This window comes from Phlebotomus papatasi, chromosome 2 (genome assembly GCF_024763615.1).
Source record: "Phlebotomus papatasi isolate M1 chromosome 2, Ppap_2.1, whole genome shotgun sequence".
Lineage (NCBI taxonomy): Eukaryota > Metazoa > Arthropoda > Insecta > Diptera > Psychodidae > Phlebotomus > Phlebotomus papatasi.
This window is the reverse complement of record NC_077223.1, coordinates 42,988,761-43,006,383: the sequence shown is the minus strand read 5'-3', so window position 1 is coordinate 43,006,383 and position 17,623 is coordinate 42,988,761. Positions and strand designations below refer to the sequence as shown.

General features: G+C 33.2%; 2 protein-coding genes across 3 annotated transcripts in view; one reads left to right on the top strand and one right to left on the bottom strand.

Annotated features, from left to right (window-relative positions):
• Positions 1 to 17,623, top strand: part of LOC129801176 (40S ribosomal protein S12) — a 422,333-nt gene that overhangs the window by 33,863 nt on the left and 370,847 nt on the right. The window lies entirely within an intron of this gene.
• Positions 1 to 17,623, bottom strand: part of LOC129801167 (PDF receptor) — a 36,895-nt gene that overhangs the window by 5,835 nt on the left and 13,437 nt on the right. Inside the window, exons 2-6 of one of the 2 annotated variants that reach the window (XM_055845948.1) lie at positions 13,283 to 13,449; positions 8,405 to 8,512; positions 7,847 to 8,007; positions 3,097 to 3,354; positions 271 to 561 (exon numbers count right to left, since the gene is read on the bottom strand). In XM_055845948.1, coding sequence (XP_055701923.1) covers positions 271 to 561; positions 3,097 to 3,354; positions 7,847 to 8,007; positions 8,405 to 8,512; positions 13,283 to 13,382 — 918 coding nt within the window. In that variant the 5' untranslated portion in view covers positions 13,383 to 13,449. Of the gene's footprint in view, positions 1 to 270; positions 562 to 3,096; positions 3,355 to 7,846; positions 8,008 to 8,404; positions 8,513 to 13,282; positions 13,783 to 17,623 lie in introns of those variants that run through there. The other variant, XM_055845946.1, reaches the window with a different exon arrangement.

Here is a 17,623-nt window from a genome sequence, read left to right as displayed (position 1 = left end):
AAAATAAACTGGACCTTATTATGATATAATTTAGCTTAACAAACCAATTGCGAAGCTAAATATTAGAAGCAATTTTCATCAAAATTTGTCTATTTTTAAAAAAAAAAATTTGACGTTTCTTACTACAATGATCGGGAAAATTTTCTTTAAAAAAGAACTATTTTAATTAGTGTGTAAACGCATTTAACTTTAGAAAATATGTTGTTTTTTAGCCTTTGTGACCCAGGTAGCCCCTTATAGGTCATTTTTAATATTAAGAGCGGTGCTTACCAGGATGACCGTAAGTCTAGGTCCTTCGAGGATCCAGTAGTAATACGTGAGATTATAGCCCCACCAGCACTGCTGATGAGATTTATATTTGGCCGTGATAAATCCCCAAAGCGCTGTCAGGATGATGGGGCCACCCCAGCCTATAATCACGTAGCTCACGAAGGGAAATTGCACTTGGAAGACCGTCACTGTTACCATGTTGTGAAGATAGAGACCTTCGATGAACATCCACATAAACATTGCTGTTCTAGCGTACTCCAATAAAATGTAACACGCTTCGCAGAGGAAGGGCTGAGAATTTATAAACAAGTAATAAGTCACTAAGAATGTCATTTTAAGCCTTTTAAAGACATGATATTTATATTTATTTCAAATATATAGGTACACCCCTCTTATATTGTTTGATAAAGAAAAAAAATAAAAAAGAAAAAGAATAGAAGAAAAAGAGATAGGGAAAACTGGGGCACCACTAAACACGGGGTAGCACCAAACACTGCGATTTTTTAATCAGATATTCGACTTCTTAGGACAAGGCCTATAGGAATTTATAGGCACTATAGAGATGCTTGTTCAGTGAAGAAATAGCCGGGATAGTCCAAGTAGTTTAGAAATAAAAATTAGTGTTTAGTGCTACACCGTGTTTGGTGGTGCCCCAGTTTTCCCTACATGAAATGAAGAATAAGCAAGAAAAACGAATGATCGTAACCGAAAAAAAAAACAGAAAAAATTAGACTCTCAAAACTCAAAATGTGCAAATTTAGGGTAAGTGTGCCAAATTCCGGCCAGCTTGCAATTTCGGCCACCTTTTTTGTTCCTAGAATTTCCATGAACTTTTAGATTTTACACACTCTAGAGATTATACAATGCAAAAGAATAACAAAAAATGTAGCTTCGACAAACGAGATGACGTGAAAAAACATTGGAAGAATTCTGGAAGGGCAAGGAACTATGAGATTGAAGGTGGCCGAAATAAGGCACCAAAGCTATGTCTATATTTTTATTCATTTTAAAATATATTAAGAATGATTTTAGAGTAAATAAAGACGGTAAACTCTTTACAAGGTTCCAAGCAACACTTTTTAAGAGGAAAAAAATCAATTTGTATTTAAAATATTCCATTTCAAACTTGAGACTTTGACGCTTGCATGCAACTATGCCGAAATTTGGCACACTTACCCTACTTAAAGAAAATTTCCCAGAAACTACAAGTTCCTATCTCTAACCATTTTGCTTAAGGGGTTACGTGAGCCACCAAGACTTAAAAACAGAATATTTTCTCTATTTTTACTGCTCGAACTCCACAGAGGGAGCAATATAGATAGTCCCATAATTTTTTCACTCCCCAAAATTTTTACCTTTCAGCCCCGCAGGATCTCTATGCTGAATATATCTTCAAGTTTCAGACGATTTCTGAGAAATGATGTAATGCTGTTTGTCCGTCTGTGCATCTGTACGTGTATCCGTTAGCACACCTTAAGCCCAAACGATTAGTGATAGAGACATGGAACCTTCGTGGGACCCCCATAAGTCGACTTTGCGACCATGTCCCTCATTTTCCCTCACCCATACCCTTCCCTAACAAAATCATGTTTTTTTAAGGAATGCTCAAAAAGACATCGTGAGATTTCTTTTTCATTTTTGGATATGTTTTATAGGTTATTCATATACGTAAATACCGTTGAATCATTCTTAATAACGATTTTTCAAGGTCATAGATCAAAATGGCTCTAGAGAGAGTATTTTTAACTGGATAGGGTCATGTTAGGGATCGTTAGAAAGGTCTTGGAATTACTGATAGACTTAAACCGATTCCAAATGATTATGAATCGGTAATGAACCGATTTACAACAAATTAACTAATTTTTATCCGAAATTCAATGATATTACTTCAGGAATGTTTTAAGTGATTTATGAATGGGTTGAAGTCGGTTGAGAACCGGTAAACGACAAATGGTATGAAAGTATTTAGTTTGAGAACTCTTCGGAACGCTTTGATATTCCTTTTTTATTATGTTGTAAAAAAATTAGAGAAAATATGCTGTTTTTAATCTTTTTTGACTCATGCAGTACCATAAACTTAAACATTTGTTCGAACTATGATTTCTTGCCATATGCATTGTTTTTTTATTGTATAAAAAAATGTTTTTCAAACATGAGGAAATAACGTTGTATGACCATTATTTGCAATACAGTAGGACAGATTTAGAAATACCAAAAGTTGTCTATTCGAGGAGTGTGCAAGGAATCTTTGAGTGGTTTTTTCGTTTTCAAATTGAGTCCTCTTGTATAGCAATTCAAAGAGAAAATATCCATTAACTACATTTGCGCTTCAATACTGATGTGTGCAGATAAAAGATAAAATCTGCTAAAGTGGGAAAAATCCGTGCTTGAGAGTCATCAGTTAGAAAATCTCTCGATTACTCTCCAAAGATGCAAAAAAAAGGACAAAATGTGTGTTTTGAAATTTTTATCATCACCATGGAATACGAAAATTATTAAAGTTTCATCATGCCTTGTGGTGTTTATGGTGGCAAGAACAGCTGGAAAGAAAAGGGGCATCCACTGTGTGCTTTATGTTAAACGTGACTCAGGGGGGTTAGTCAGCACATAGCTCGAGTATGCTCAACAATAATTCAAAAATTGGGTGTAATAAAATCCACGGAAAACGGAAATGTGCGGTAAATCTGAGATGAAAATCTTCGTGTAAAAAGGTGCATGAAAATTCTCATGATTAACTAAACACAATTCTTTCCAAAGATTTCTCAAGTTCAATGTGAAGCACCAGATTTTCAGATTGTAATAAATAAATAATTTAGAAATACAAACCGTGTTATCGATGCCTTGGCGGCCCATTGTTCCATCACCATAATTAGCCCGGATGAGTGCCTGATCAATGTAGAGTATCAATCGGATTAGTACTTGAATCACCATTGCTACAAAGAGATTCTTGTGGATGCGTGTCCTATTGTTCCTCAGGCTTCTAAACCGCCAGAAGATTATCAAGGAGACAATCAGTGCTGTTAAAGATATGCTGAAACCCACTATTTCCAGAATACGTGTTCTCTCAGCTATGTTGAATTTGTCCTGAAAAGTATATTTTAATTGAAATTTTCATCATATCTAACTTTAGCTGATATTATTATTTCATGACAAAAAAGATGGGCACTAAAGAATAATTTTGGATAGTAAAAAATCAAATTTTGTCAGGAAAGAGGGTGGCGAAGCGTCTCATGCTTTGTAGAATGCTCGAATCATTGATTAAAATTTTGGATATTACACTTTAAAACTACTTTCATCTACCGCTTACTGGTTCATAACTGATTTGAACTGATTTATATATCAGTCAAGAGTCCGCTCTCAATAGTTTAGAAAAAAAACAATTGAATTTTTGATTAAAATAGATTATCGGTTCATAACCGGTTCACTACCGATTGAAACAGGTTTAGACTTGTCACTAATTCCAAAACCTTTCTAACGATTCCTAGAATGACTCCATTTGATAAAAAATACTCTCTCTATAGCCAGTTTGATCTTTGACCTTAGAAAATCGATATTAGGAATGATTCAACGGTATTTACTTAGACAGAATGTCCGCCTATGCAACCTATATAACATATCCAAAAATGAAAAACAAATTACACGACGTCTTTTCTGGAAATCGTCAACAAGTATCATCAATATTAAAGGCGTTTTAATGCCATTTTTAGTAGAGGAAATTACAGTACGACTCCGATAGAGTAAACCCCTAAAAATTTTAAAACATCGTGAAAAATATGTAAAATTTCAGGTTTAATGTCAAACTTTTAAACTACTTTTGTTAAGTCAGAACCTGAGACAACTTTAACAATTGAAATAGTAACTACAACAAGTAATAACTTAGAATATTGGCGAAATATAAGAAGCAAATACGTTAACTATTTGAGTCGTACTGTAATTCATTATATGAAATATTTTCGATTTTATGTGTACGATACGACTGAGACCTATTAATGAAAAATCCAAAAAGTACTACAGTGGGACCTATATAGAGTCAACTAATTATTTCCAGGCCTGTTGACTCTATTGGATTCGTTGACTCTATTGGAGTGTGACCAAAATCTATTAAAATGTGAAATTTTGTAAGAAAGGGGTATTATTTTATGTTTCATTAGCAAATTCAAATCAATAGTAGAAAAATATTATATTTAATTAACTCATAAATTTTACACCCTCTGACTCAAAAAAAGTCGTATATTTGGGCAAAAGTTGGAGATTAAGGAATGATTTTACGTTTTTTATTATTAGTAAATATCTTAAGTATAATACTCTCCGTGCGATAATATGCTCAGCGCACAATAATTTTTGTTTGTAAAAATGTTTTCAATATTAGCTATGAGAGTGAGCGAGATTACTAGATCTAGATCTCACTCACTCTCATTGAAATGTCAAAAACATGTTTACATAACAAAAGTTATTGTGCGTTGGGCAATATTGAGGTATTAAGATAATAATAATAATATTAATTATAATATTAAGATAAGGAAATGGTGTCTTAAAAATTTCCCTTTTCACTTTTTTTAGAAGAGCTCCGGTAGATACCTAATTTTTAAAAATTCTAATGCAATTAACGTTATTAACTAGAATTTCTTTAACCCTTTATGGACGATTGGGTCACCGGTGACCCAAAAATGAAATTTTTCCTGCGATCTTATAAAATTATGCTTTGCTCTAAGAAGCCAGAAAAAGTGATTTTTTCTGATTCCCAGTTTTTGACCTTCTCGTCCTTAAAGGTTTAAACTTTTAGTGTATAAAACAGAGATGTACAAGAACCGTTGAAACCGAATAAACGTCAAAATAAGTTTGTTCTGGCAGCGTTTTGACCATTGACGTACATGTTTCATTTGACGTTTATTCGGTTTCAAAGTTTCTTGCACGCCTCTGGTATAAAGGAAGAGATTGTTAGTTGTTCTTTTCGTTATGACATTAACTACGGCTCTAAACTTCACAAAAATGGCAATATAACCAATTTTTCTCATTTTCTTCTTGTTCTGTTAGGTTAGAGATTTCGACTTGCAGTTTTCAGATGACCCCCTAATAAGTCAAACTGAGTCTTATAAACATGACCCTCATTTCTTCCCAACCTTCCAGTTCACCGCCAAAATCGTATTTCTTGTGATTACAAGAAAACATGTAATACGGATTATTTCGGAAGATGAAGGGGAGGTATACCGTGGAAATGATGGTCGTATTAATAATCTTCCAATGGACTTATGGCGGATCGTCCGAAGACTTCAGGTCAATATCTTTAACCATTCAGCACTTAAATTATAAATGAACAAAAGAAGAAAGTGTAAACCGTTTTTTGCTAGAGTGGAATCACCACTTCTCGCCAGTGCCAGTGCCCCACTTTTCGTCACTTAAATTGAAATCGCTATTTTTCGCGATTTATGAAATAAATGAGCTGCAAAGTTACTTGTATTTTTACTGCTGCTACGTATAGAGTCGAAAAAAAGTAATTATTCGATTTGAATTAACGATTTTGAGCATTTTTTAAAGTAATATTTTAAGCAAGTGCATCGAATCCAATATTTCTTATCCAATATACTAAGTGTCATCAAATTTTCATCAAGCAAAATGTACCTTTTTGGATAAATAATTTGTTTATTGAGTATTTAATTACACTTGTGGAATAGATAAAATTTGTATTTAGTTAATTAATATTTCATTTTTTATTATGTTTATATAAAAATGAGGCATGGCGAAAAGTGGTAATATTTTGGAATAATTTTACCACCTGTCGCCATCTCTTTTCAACAGGTGACGCTAACTTCACTTCGTAGATTCTCAGTTGTCAAATCTTGATTGTTTACTTTATGCAATAGTCCAATGGTTTGATTTCTCAAATAAAAGCGTAGAAAAATAATTTAAAATGAGTAATAATAGGGTGATCATGAGGAAAGAGAAATACTGAATGTAATCTCTGCATAATATTTCCCAAAATAATTGAGTTTGAACCTTTCCAAGTGGGTGGCGAGAAGTGGTTACAGAACTGGCGAAAAGTGGTAAAAAGTGGTGACGAAGTGGTTTTTGCATTGTTAATAAAAATCAGTTTTTAAAGTAGTCCAGGATTAAATTGGAGGACTATTGTTTTACGAATCTACAGACAATACAATTAAGTAACCTTGTGTCAAATTTGAGTTATCTCGTAATAAGGGTTCAAAAGTTATAGTAAAATTAATTCCCGTTTTTTTTCTAAACATGGCGATAAGTGGTTACTCCACCCTAACCAATTTTAATTTTCTGTTGCTTATTTGTTTTTGATAGCCAATTTTTTTAGATACTAATCTTTTGCATTAAAATTGTAACTTAAAATAAATTTACACGTTTTCTCTAGACGGGTGATTTTTATGATCGTTTATCATGTACATTTTTTAAACAAGTAAGTTCTTTAAATAGTTTGAATAAATTTAGAAAAAAATTCTACGCTATGTTATACTCAAAAAATCTAGTATCCTGTACGTTTTTCTTTTCTTTAATTCGTGTTTATATTTTTATTTGTTTGTGTCATAATATAATATTGACTTCCAAATTAATAGTGGCTCAAAATTTATTACATTGCGATCATAGGCTCAATCAAAAATCTTAAGACAAGAGAGAAAAACAAGGGAACTTTCAATCGGTCAAAATATTTAAAAATCACGAAAAGAAAATTATTTTGTTGAAAAATGATTACACGGCTTACACGCTGTTAATATACGAATTTTATTATAACACTGAGAAAAAAAGAGGGTGTGATTGACTTTTTTTCCTCATAATTTTAACACTTTTTAGGTGTAAAAATATATCAAAATTTTTTAATGTTAATCTTACACCTTTTTAAGGGTAAAATTAACGTGAAAAAGGGTAATTTTAACCCCCAATACACCTAAAAAGGGTAATATTTACACCGATTTTGGATCAATACTGCAAGGTAAAATCAACATTTCCGGAATGTTATTTTAACTTTTTCGGATTTCTCTTCAGTGAATATTACCATGTACTTACATAAATGTTTTTCTTTCCCACTACAAATGTAACAGAGTATTTACCCCGTAAGGTAAAGTACCCTTACTCGACCGGGTTCCTCTATTCGACCGGTGGGTCAATTTTTGAATATTTGATGGTGAATTTAATCAATTTCTATGAATTTGTCACTGATTCGTATTATTTAAAGAATAATTGACCTATTAATGTTAGATCATACACAAAATATTATAGCAAATATAATTAAATTGAATAAATAAATCTACCGGTCGAATAGAGGAACCGGTCGAATAAAGGGTACTTTACCTTATTTCCTCAAAAGCATCCATACTCCGCAACAAAAGAAAAAATAGAGATCACATCCGTGTTCGCAGTCCACCACATCTGAGGACTGCACATAATTCCCCGTTTAAGAACATGTCAATTTTATTATATTAACTGTGGGTGCTTTAGTCGTAAAACGCAAAGTTTCGTCAATGTTTAGTATGCGCAAGTTTAGTGGATAAGATATGTGCTGCATTTCTGTTAATTAAATTGGCAAGAGCACACTAATTTAAGTTATGACTGAGCTCACTTTGGCTGTATCTCTGTTGAGGTAGAGCATATTCATGATATGCTGCATTTCGGGAGTGTAGCAAGGTGTGTAATTCGTCCATCCTGCTTGAGTCTGTGCATCAGACGTTACATTTCTTCCGATCCATTCACCTTTGGTACTGCACCTCCTTTCAGCATATCCTACACAGGAAAGAAACGCATAAATATTGAAATTTATTTTAATTTTTAAACATTGTATTATACTTAGAATTTTATACTACATCCATGGAGTCTATTTACATATTTTGCTAATATAAAGTTATCATTTGAATAATCTTGCGTTAGTAAAGCTTCTAAATTTAAGTTTGACATTTTTTCGTATACAATTAGATTGATAAGTGTGATTTAGAAAGCGTTTCCATTGAGCTAAGAATGATTAATGATTCATGAATTTGTGACGGTTATAAGATTTTTATCTTGTATGATAGAATTGGAGAATTGTTTCAGTTTCTCACATCAATCATAAATCCCTTATTATTCTTTTAGGTTTAATTAAAATCGTTAATATTCCAAAACATTATTTAAAAAGTGTTCTTACTGGTGGGATCGAGACCGTGTCGAAAAGGACATCTCTGTCTTATGATAGTGCCTGCAGGAGTTGGTGGCCAGCACAGAACACTATCCCATGTCCAATTGCAATAAGACGCTGAAAAATATAAACAAAAGTTTTATCCTTTTTCAAAAGAAAACTTCGGCTATGGTCAAACTTTAAAAGAAAGAGGTGATTAAGTAAAAACTCTTGATAAACTCTTTAGCTAGTTGTTCAGTTTATAAGATCTGGAAATCTGATTTGTGGGCCAATTTCAAAAAAGTGGCAGTCATTGCAAATTACTTATTGGATTTTTAAGTTAGGAATCGTGTTAAAAAAATACAAAAAAATGAATAATTATCATATAAAGTTAATTACAGAAAAAAATTATTTTGTAAAGAATTTCAGCTAACTATTGAAGTAGTTAAAAAAAAATAAGGTGCAGTTCTTTCAGAACAAGTTTCATATTCACTTTAGTTCTTTCTCTTTGTAAATATTATACCTAATTGACTTTTCCTCTTGAGTTTTTTTCCTCTGGTAAGAACTTATATACAAAGCAAAGTATTGAAATTTTGCAAGATTAGCCTTCAGTTGATTAAATTTTTAGCTTTTATACGAATAACAAATTTTAAAAGGGCTTTTTATTTGACTTTGAAAATTGAACAATACTCTCCTTGCTCTGAAAAAAGTCGTACGTTTGAAGAACTTTTAGGGATTAAGAAGGTTTCAATGAACTCTTTTGTTATTGGTCTCTTATAAAGTTCATACATGACATATTTTCAGAGCATTAAATAAATTCCCTTACTCAATGATTTTACTTGAAAAGACAAAGAAAACTTTTACCCAAATGTGTAAATGTTTTCGGTATAGAGATGTATGCCAAACTGACCCAGTCTTTATGGAATTCTCAAAGTTGTGAGTTCTCAATGCAATGCAACATTTTCAGATTGAAAAAAAAAATAGTTAAATGAAAAGTTGAAATAGCACTATTGTAATTTTAGTTTTCTCGTAAATCATACTTATTTTCCAGTTTTATGAATAGCTTTCATGTAGTCAAATTTAAACCCTTCGAAAATGTTTACTACTACCACAGTTTCCCCTACTGGATTCAATCGGTTATTAAATAAATGCCATCTTTAGAACCTTATCAATTTTTGACTTTCGTAAACCATTAGAAAAGGTTATTCAACGTCCTTGTCTTATACAGACGATAGGTTCTTTCTAGGATACTCAAGAACACTATTCATCGCTAAGAACAGCTCTTTTCACGGATACTCTGAATTCTAAAATCGTATATACTGGCTATAGATTTCAAATATGTTGAACTCAAATTTGAAAGTTAAAGCTTTAAAAGTTTCACTTGCTTTATATGAATTTATGATTTTTTTTTATTTGTTACGTGGGTTATTAAGAAGGCTAAAAAATACAATTTTTTCTAAATGTTTTTTTAGCACATTAAAAACAATAATTGGAACTTTTGTATTAATATGAAAATGTAACATTTAAAATATTATATTTTCTGAAATTTTCATTTAAATATTTTGGAAATTTAGCCATTGAAGCCTGATTTTTGCACATCATTTTGAAAAAAAACCTTACTTTGCGATAACTCAATGAACATTCATCTGAAACCAAAAATTTCCTGTTAGAAGAAGAGTTAAACTGCATTTAAGGAAGTATTTTTGAAAAAAAAACGAAATTTGTATTCTTGGAATAATTTTCCACAAAAAAAAAAGAACCTTTTATTTGTGTTTACATAACGTTCCTTTATCCGTCTCTCTGCCTATGCGTCTGTCTGTCCGGCCGTTACCACATCTAGAGCCCAAACGGTTAGAAATAGAGCCTTGTGGCTTTCGGGGGACCACCTCCATAAGTCGCCCATCCAACAAAACCATGTTCCATTCTTCACCAATGTTTTCATTCTCCACCAAAACCATGTTTTTTTTTGGGAATGCACGATAACGCGTCGTGTGATTTTTTCGATATTACAGCTCGAACTCAAAGATAGTGCAGTTATATAATCCAGTTCTGTTTCAACTTGTGACACGGCTAGAGACCAAAAAGTAAGAGATATCGACTTCCAGACTTCGTCGGCCACCTCCCTCCTCCCTTAAGTCAATATTATCTAGAACAGTGTTCTTTTCTTTTTCCTGCAACCCCTCTCCCTTCTCAGCAAAACCATGTTTTTGGTTTATTCCGAAAACGGCTCTTAGAATTTTTTTGTTTTCGAAAATGTTTTGGAGGTAGTCAAGGTCAGTATTTCGTCTTTAGACACCATAGACATCTATGATCGGAAAACAGTTCGATATCGAATTTTTTAAGGTCAACCTTTACCTTTGCTTAAATTTGGATTTTTTTGAAAGATCTTGAAATTTCCAACCCGTCTGCAGTGAACTTAATTAGTAGTGAATCGGTGAAAGATCCGTAAATGATATACGTTTCTTGAATTTACTTTTTCAGTTATCCTTATGCTTGTTACTCATGCTAAAATATCCTAAAATATGCTTTTCTGAAGCAATGGCCTCAATTCTGAGACCAAGATCAAGATCAAAATTTCAAGCTGTCAAATTTTTCCAAGATCAAGATTTCATATTCTGATGCAAAGCATTTATGGAACTTAAAATGTCTTAGCTAAGAACCAAGATTTCAAGATTTTCCACACTTAACTAAACGTCACTTCTGACAAATATCTTTCTTTGCCGAATTTGTTAATATTTCGTCATATAAATTATGAAAATGAATAATAGGACGTATTAAAGAATAAATGAGAGCCCATGAACGGGAATACAGAAAGTGTAAATGTGCAAACCAAACTTGTGACCTGTAATAAACCTTGAAATTCTTATGCAAGATGTGATTTTTTTTCAGGTATTCTCAGAGTGTTGTACTTGGATACGAACATCTAAAAATATGTACTATTTCGATTAAATTACAAAGCCAAACGCAGTATTTTTCATAGTAATTCTCTTTTTGTACCATCTCTTATAGAAATATTTATCATCAATATAGTCATTTCCGTATGAAACTCTTCAAATTGATAGTATCTTGAAAATTCCAAGCACCTCCGAGAGGTTCTTGGAATTATTTCAAGAAAACAAGATATTTGACGTCTTGAAATATTGAAATATTGGTTTCAGAATTCCAAATCTTGATACAGTAGAGTCTCGCTATAGTCCATATTTGGTTTCAAATTTGACACTTGGGTCGCACTATAGTCCATGTAATTTTTTAAAATTATCAACGATTTTTAGTATTGAAATTGCTCTACGGCTTCCACTTTCTTTGTGATTGTGGTACTTGTCCTTGCTCTCTTCATTGTGGATCACAATTATCACAACTACTCAATAAAGTTTGCCAAAAATATTAAAATAATTATGCATGTCGCATACTAAAAAACATAAGCTAACTTAAAATCAGTGTTTTGAAATCAACGGTCGATAAATTGTGGACTATAGAGCGATGGCCTATAGCGAGACTCTACTGTATCCACACGGTTTGTGTCTTGGATTTCAAGATTCCAAAAAATTTGACAGATTTGACATATTGATCTTGATTTTTTGATTTCAGAATACCAAAATCTTGAAATTTTCTTGATCTGGATCTTGATCTTGGTTTTAGAATTGAGGCCAATGTTTCATATCGTCATGGTTTTTAAATTTATGAACCAAATTAATTCGTAGTAAATCGTTTTGCACTCATAATTCATGTCAATTGTAATAATTGATATCAAATTTTCGAAGGGCAAAGTTTAAGCACTTTGAAAGGCCTATTTTGCAACCGATTTGCTTAAATTGGGATTTCTTTGAAAAATTTTGAAATTTCTATCCCGACTGCATCGGACTCAATCCGTAGTGAATCGTTCATATACCTGTAGTGTAAATAATTTACCTTTCTCGGATTTACTTTTTGACCGTATTTCTCATTTCGAAATGTTTTTTTTTTTAATTTATCAATCAATTTATTCGGTATAAAAGCGATATGTACCAAAAAAGCGTGAGAAAAATAATACACTCGTGATTTAGAGCACTCCGCAAAGCTGAAACACTTTGCCATCTCTAATTGGATATGTTTATGTTTATGATCAAATTTTAAAAGGCTTTAGAGAACGTATTTCTCTATCGAATAGGTTCATGTTTGAGATCATTGGAAAGGTCTTGAAATTTCCGATGAGATTAAAGGTTTTAATAGGTTCTAAATCCGTAATGAACCTGAACCGATTTATAAAACGATAACTAATTTTTGTCCGAAAATCAATTTTATTACTCCTATGCCATTTTGGGCGATCTTTTAAGTAATTCATGAATCAGTTTAAATCTATTGTGAACCGGTAAACGATAAATGATGTGAAAGTACTATTGAGGTACAGCATCTAAGTCACGAATTCGAGTATTTCGCACAGCGTGGAGAACTTTGCCACCCCTTTTAGAGTTATAATAAGCTTTAAAATGATGTCAAATACGTAAGCTAGTAAGCTAGTCTGTAAATCAAATAAACTTAAAAAATTATTTATATTTGGGATAGGAAATTTGCAAGAAATATTGTCAAAAAGTTTTATCATATTCCAGAAGTCATTCATTTTTATAATTATTAAGAATCTCAATATAAATTCATTATTGAGTTTGGAACACAGATAATGAATAGAAGGTAGTGAACCAAAAATTATTTGTGATTTTCCTAACGAATTATCTGGTATACTTGCTATAGACTACTCAACTTTTGCGAGCAAACAAACATCCAAATCTCTTCTGAATCTTAAAGAATACTCAGAAGGAAATTGCCTTTTCTTATCACGATTCCCAAATTCAAAATGACGAATGTTCTTTCTTCGGGGAATAAGGGGATTTGTGTGTTTGTCAAATTAATGTTGTGCTCTGTTCAAGGACTCACCTGTCACTGGCATAACATAGTCTTCATACTTAAGTGCACATGATTCAAAGGTCCGATTCAGTAAGAAATAGTTTAAGTCTCCGTCACTCTCCATGGACATTGTTCCTCACTGTGTCAGTGTTTTCCCTCTGTCATTGGCACTCCAATGTTCTGAATATACTGTTATCCTGAAAAGACAACGCACAAATGGCATTTTAAAATATTGTTGCACAATTTTCGCATGAGATTTCTGGCATAAAAATCAATATGCATACGGCGGAAAAAAAAACGTATTATTAAAAGACCACTTGAATGAATCTACTCTTGAAAATTTTCTTCCTAAGCATCCGCTTTGCCCACTTTATTGCGACAATCTCTGCAATTTTATTCCTTAGCTACAACCATTGAAAATCACTTGAAAAATTCTTCAGAATTTTTTTTTTTTGATCCTTCATTCACTCATTTCGATGACTTAAGATTCCATAAGAGCTCCATGCGGAAGGATCTTTCAACTTTTTTCTGCCTTTTCTATGCTCAGCTACAAAATCACACAAAATGACGATGCTTAGTGGTATCTTGTTGAAGGTCTTGGTTAATGAATGCTAACAGTGTGGTTTCTTAAGAACAAGAATATGTATAAATTAACATCGAATGGTTGTGAGAGATTATGGAATTGACTTGAATATTATGCAAAAAATGGCAAGAAATGTCTGAGTGTTGAATAAGAGGAATATTGCTTCCAGAAGATTTATTTTTGTGAAACATAAAGGATCAAACCAAGACCTAAACACACATAGAAATATTATATATCTTTCGAATTTTGGATTCAAAATTCTCTTTTAGAGAAAAATTAGTATTTCTTGGTATTAGGGGAACTGTACCAAATTTCGGCTTAGTTGCATACAAGCGCGAAAGTCTGAAGTTTGAAATTTAGTAGGGGGAAGTAAGGCACCTTTGAAAGTGGGACACTTTTAAAATTGGATTTTTCTCTTATTTTTATATGTAATTGAGCCATATCATAATGTAATTTAGCGTCTCAATCTGTTTGTGCAGCTAAATTATATCACGATAATGACCAGCGTACAATAACTTTTGTTTAGCCATAGCTTTAGGTAATATTTCGGCCACTTTGATTTTCATAGTTTCTTGCCCTTCCGGAATTCTTCCAAAATTTTTTCATATAGGGTAGAGTAAGCCCTTTTCGCCACCTTAAGGTTTTGTACCCTTGTAATTCTTACAATTTTTGTCGAAATAAAAAGAAATTTTCTGTACAAGTGCTTTGAAGCATTGTCTCTCTAATGAACCAGGAGACTTTCCGGGAATTTTTGGGCATCTAGTTGAAAAAATACATTTCCTGCAACAATGCATGTTTCAGTACTTTTCGCCACTTTGTAAACACTTTTCCGCCACTGTGTAAGCACTTTTTCGCCACTTGTTTTTAATTGATTTTTAAGAAATAGCAGCTTTCGAAAACCCGCAAAAGTACATTGCACAGTACTTTTCTTATTTAACACCTATATTAGACAATTATTAGAGTATTTCGTATGATTTTTTGCACATTTTTTGTTTGCGACAAAAATCAATTGACAATTACGCCTGTTTCAACTAAATTCCGCGAGGTGCGCCACTTGTAAAATGCTTGGAAAAATGAGTGGCGAAAAGTACTTACACAACCGAAAAAAGTAAGCCCTATTTCACCACATCCGTATTAGGTGAGATTCTTAACAATCTCACCTACTATAATCCTAACAAAATTTCATGTCGTCCGATCGACCTCAAATTTGGCCAAAATGTGTTTCAGCACTTCCTGATCACGAATATAAATGTGGCTAATTTACGTTCCCAGCCGGCCGGCCGGCCGGCCGCTCTTTGGAGCTTAATAGCTCCTAAACTAAAAAAGATATCGACTTGCGGTTTTCGGCAAAGGTTATATATCGGGTGAAAATTGCAACTTGGTGCATAGACCCCCCACCCCCCACCCCTCCTTCCCCCATTTTGAAGACCCCCTTTTTTTGTTTTCTCAATAGCTCCGCCCCTATGGCATTCAGCGGACTCAAATTTTAGTATGTTATAGCTGGGCCTTAGAGCTTTCCATCAATACCAAACTTAAGGTCCCCCGACCCCCCTGACCCGAGCTATAAGGGTCCAAAAAAAATTTCTTAAAATGGCCATAACTCCGGTTCTAATTGTCAGAATTTAAAAAGTGAGGGCTTTTTGGAAAGCTCTCGTGAAATGCCACTTCCCCTTCTAACATCGCAAGTTCATAAAACCACCGCTAGGGGCGCTTTTTTTAAAAAGAAAATTTTTAAATCTTAAAAGTTAAATAACTCAAAAATTCCATTGTGCATCGGGCTGAAAATTTAGTATGTTGTAGCCGTTGATTATACCTATCAAACAAAAAAAACCTTAAGTCGATCCATAACCCCTGACCCGAGCTATAAGGGGTCAAAGTTCGAACATTGACCGGCCTCTATCTCCGGTTCTAATTAACATAGCGACCTAAATTTTACCTTTTTGGTTTCGTCTCGATGAGTACTTTCAGATGGAAGTTCAAAAAGTCACCACAGGTGGCGCTGTGATAGCGTCAAAATTCATCGAAATTCAAAGTCACTTTTCTCAAAAACGGCATTGTGCAAGTTAATGAAATTTTAGTATGTTGTAGTCCAGTCTAGGACGTTTCCAAAATGGTGCGTATGCGCGCTGTGGTTTCAATAGAACCGGAGATATGAGGGGTCAAAGTTCACGAAATTCAAAAAATCATATCTCCGGTTCTATGTGACCGATTTTGATGAATGAGGGCTTAAACGAAAGATCTCACCAAATGCTACAACTTTCTAGAATGTTTGAACTTCGTGGGACCAACACCAGGGGCGCCACAGTCGAAAAACCAATTTCAATATCACATAACCTCAATTATCTCGACTGTCGCTGAACCGATTTTGATGATTACTTCGACATAATTGTAGAGCACATTTGTCTCTACATTTCGTCCATACATCATTTTCCGCTCAGACTACGCTATCACTCCGATTTTGCCGTTTAAGTGTGAAAAAATTGATTTTTCCCATAATAACGCTTTGAAATCACTCAGATGCCAATTTGACTGCCTCTACTCCACCAAGACACTTAAAATAGGGGTTTAAATGGAAAGTCCCGCAAAATACAACAATTCTTTGATTTAGTTGAAGTTCAACAAATGACTACTTGGGGCACTCTGGATGAAAAAACGAGTTAAGAAACAAAAAACCTCGCTTATCTTGGCTTCTGAGTAATCGATGAGTTCAAGTTCTACGGCAAAATTATAGAGAACATTCTGGTCTACATTTCACCCATATAACACTTTTCTGTCAGTTCATCCAAATCCTTGACATTTTGGTTCAAATACAAAACTTGTATAATTTCACGAATTTGATTCAAGATAACTGAATGGCGTCTCCCTACTTCAGCATCAAATCGAATTTGCATGCACTTCGAGTTAGCTCACGTTAAGAATCTCACCTACATAAGCCGGTTAGGATTATCTGTCCTTTATTTATTTTTTTGGAAAACATTATTAAATAATGATATTAGAGCGAAGCTTAGTGAATAACAAAGTGACTTTCAGTGAAAAAATATCAAATACTGTACTGCAAAAACATAAAATATTGCAAGACAATTTGTCTGAGCGTTGACAAGTTTATTAAGAACTCCATATTTTTTTGGTGACTGTTCACCTTGTCGACAATTTCTTCAATTAACTTGCAAATAATCTAGTCGATGGAGCACCAGTTATGGTTTTCTGATCCGTTGGACTAGAGGTTACGAAGTAATAGTCATTTCGTAGTTCCATGAGCACATATTTCCCTGAAAAAGTGATTTTATTTGTAGGTGGCGAAAAAGTGCTTACTGGCGAAAAAGTACTGACTCTACCCTAATATAATTGGTAGAAGTGACATTTTTTGTTTTTTTTTGTATAATTTTTAGAGTATGAAAAAAATTCATGGAAATTTGATTAAAAAAAATAGTGGACGAAATTGCAAGCTGGCTGAAATTTGGCACAAGCCATGCACTTAATCAAAAAATCCTTATTTGACTCCTCAGGGATACCTCTCAGAAGAATCATAAGATTTTCAAAAGAATGATGTTGTTAACATTTCAATTAGGTTAAGTGAGATCTAGAGGATCTATATCTAGTCATTCCGCTCATTCTTATAGAAAATTTTTAAAACATGTTTACAAATAAAAGTTATTGTGCGTTGGGCATAATGCCCAACGTACTAACATAACACTAACATAATGCAATAACTTTTGTTTTGTAAACATGTTTTTGACATTTCAATAAGAGTGAATGAAACATAGATCTAGTCATCTCGCTCATTCTCA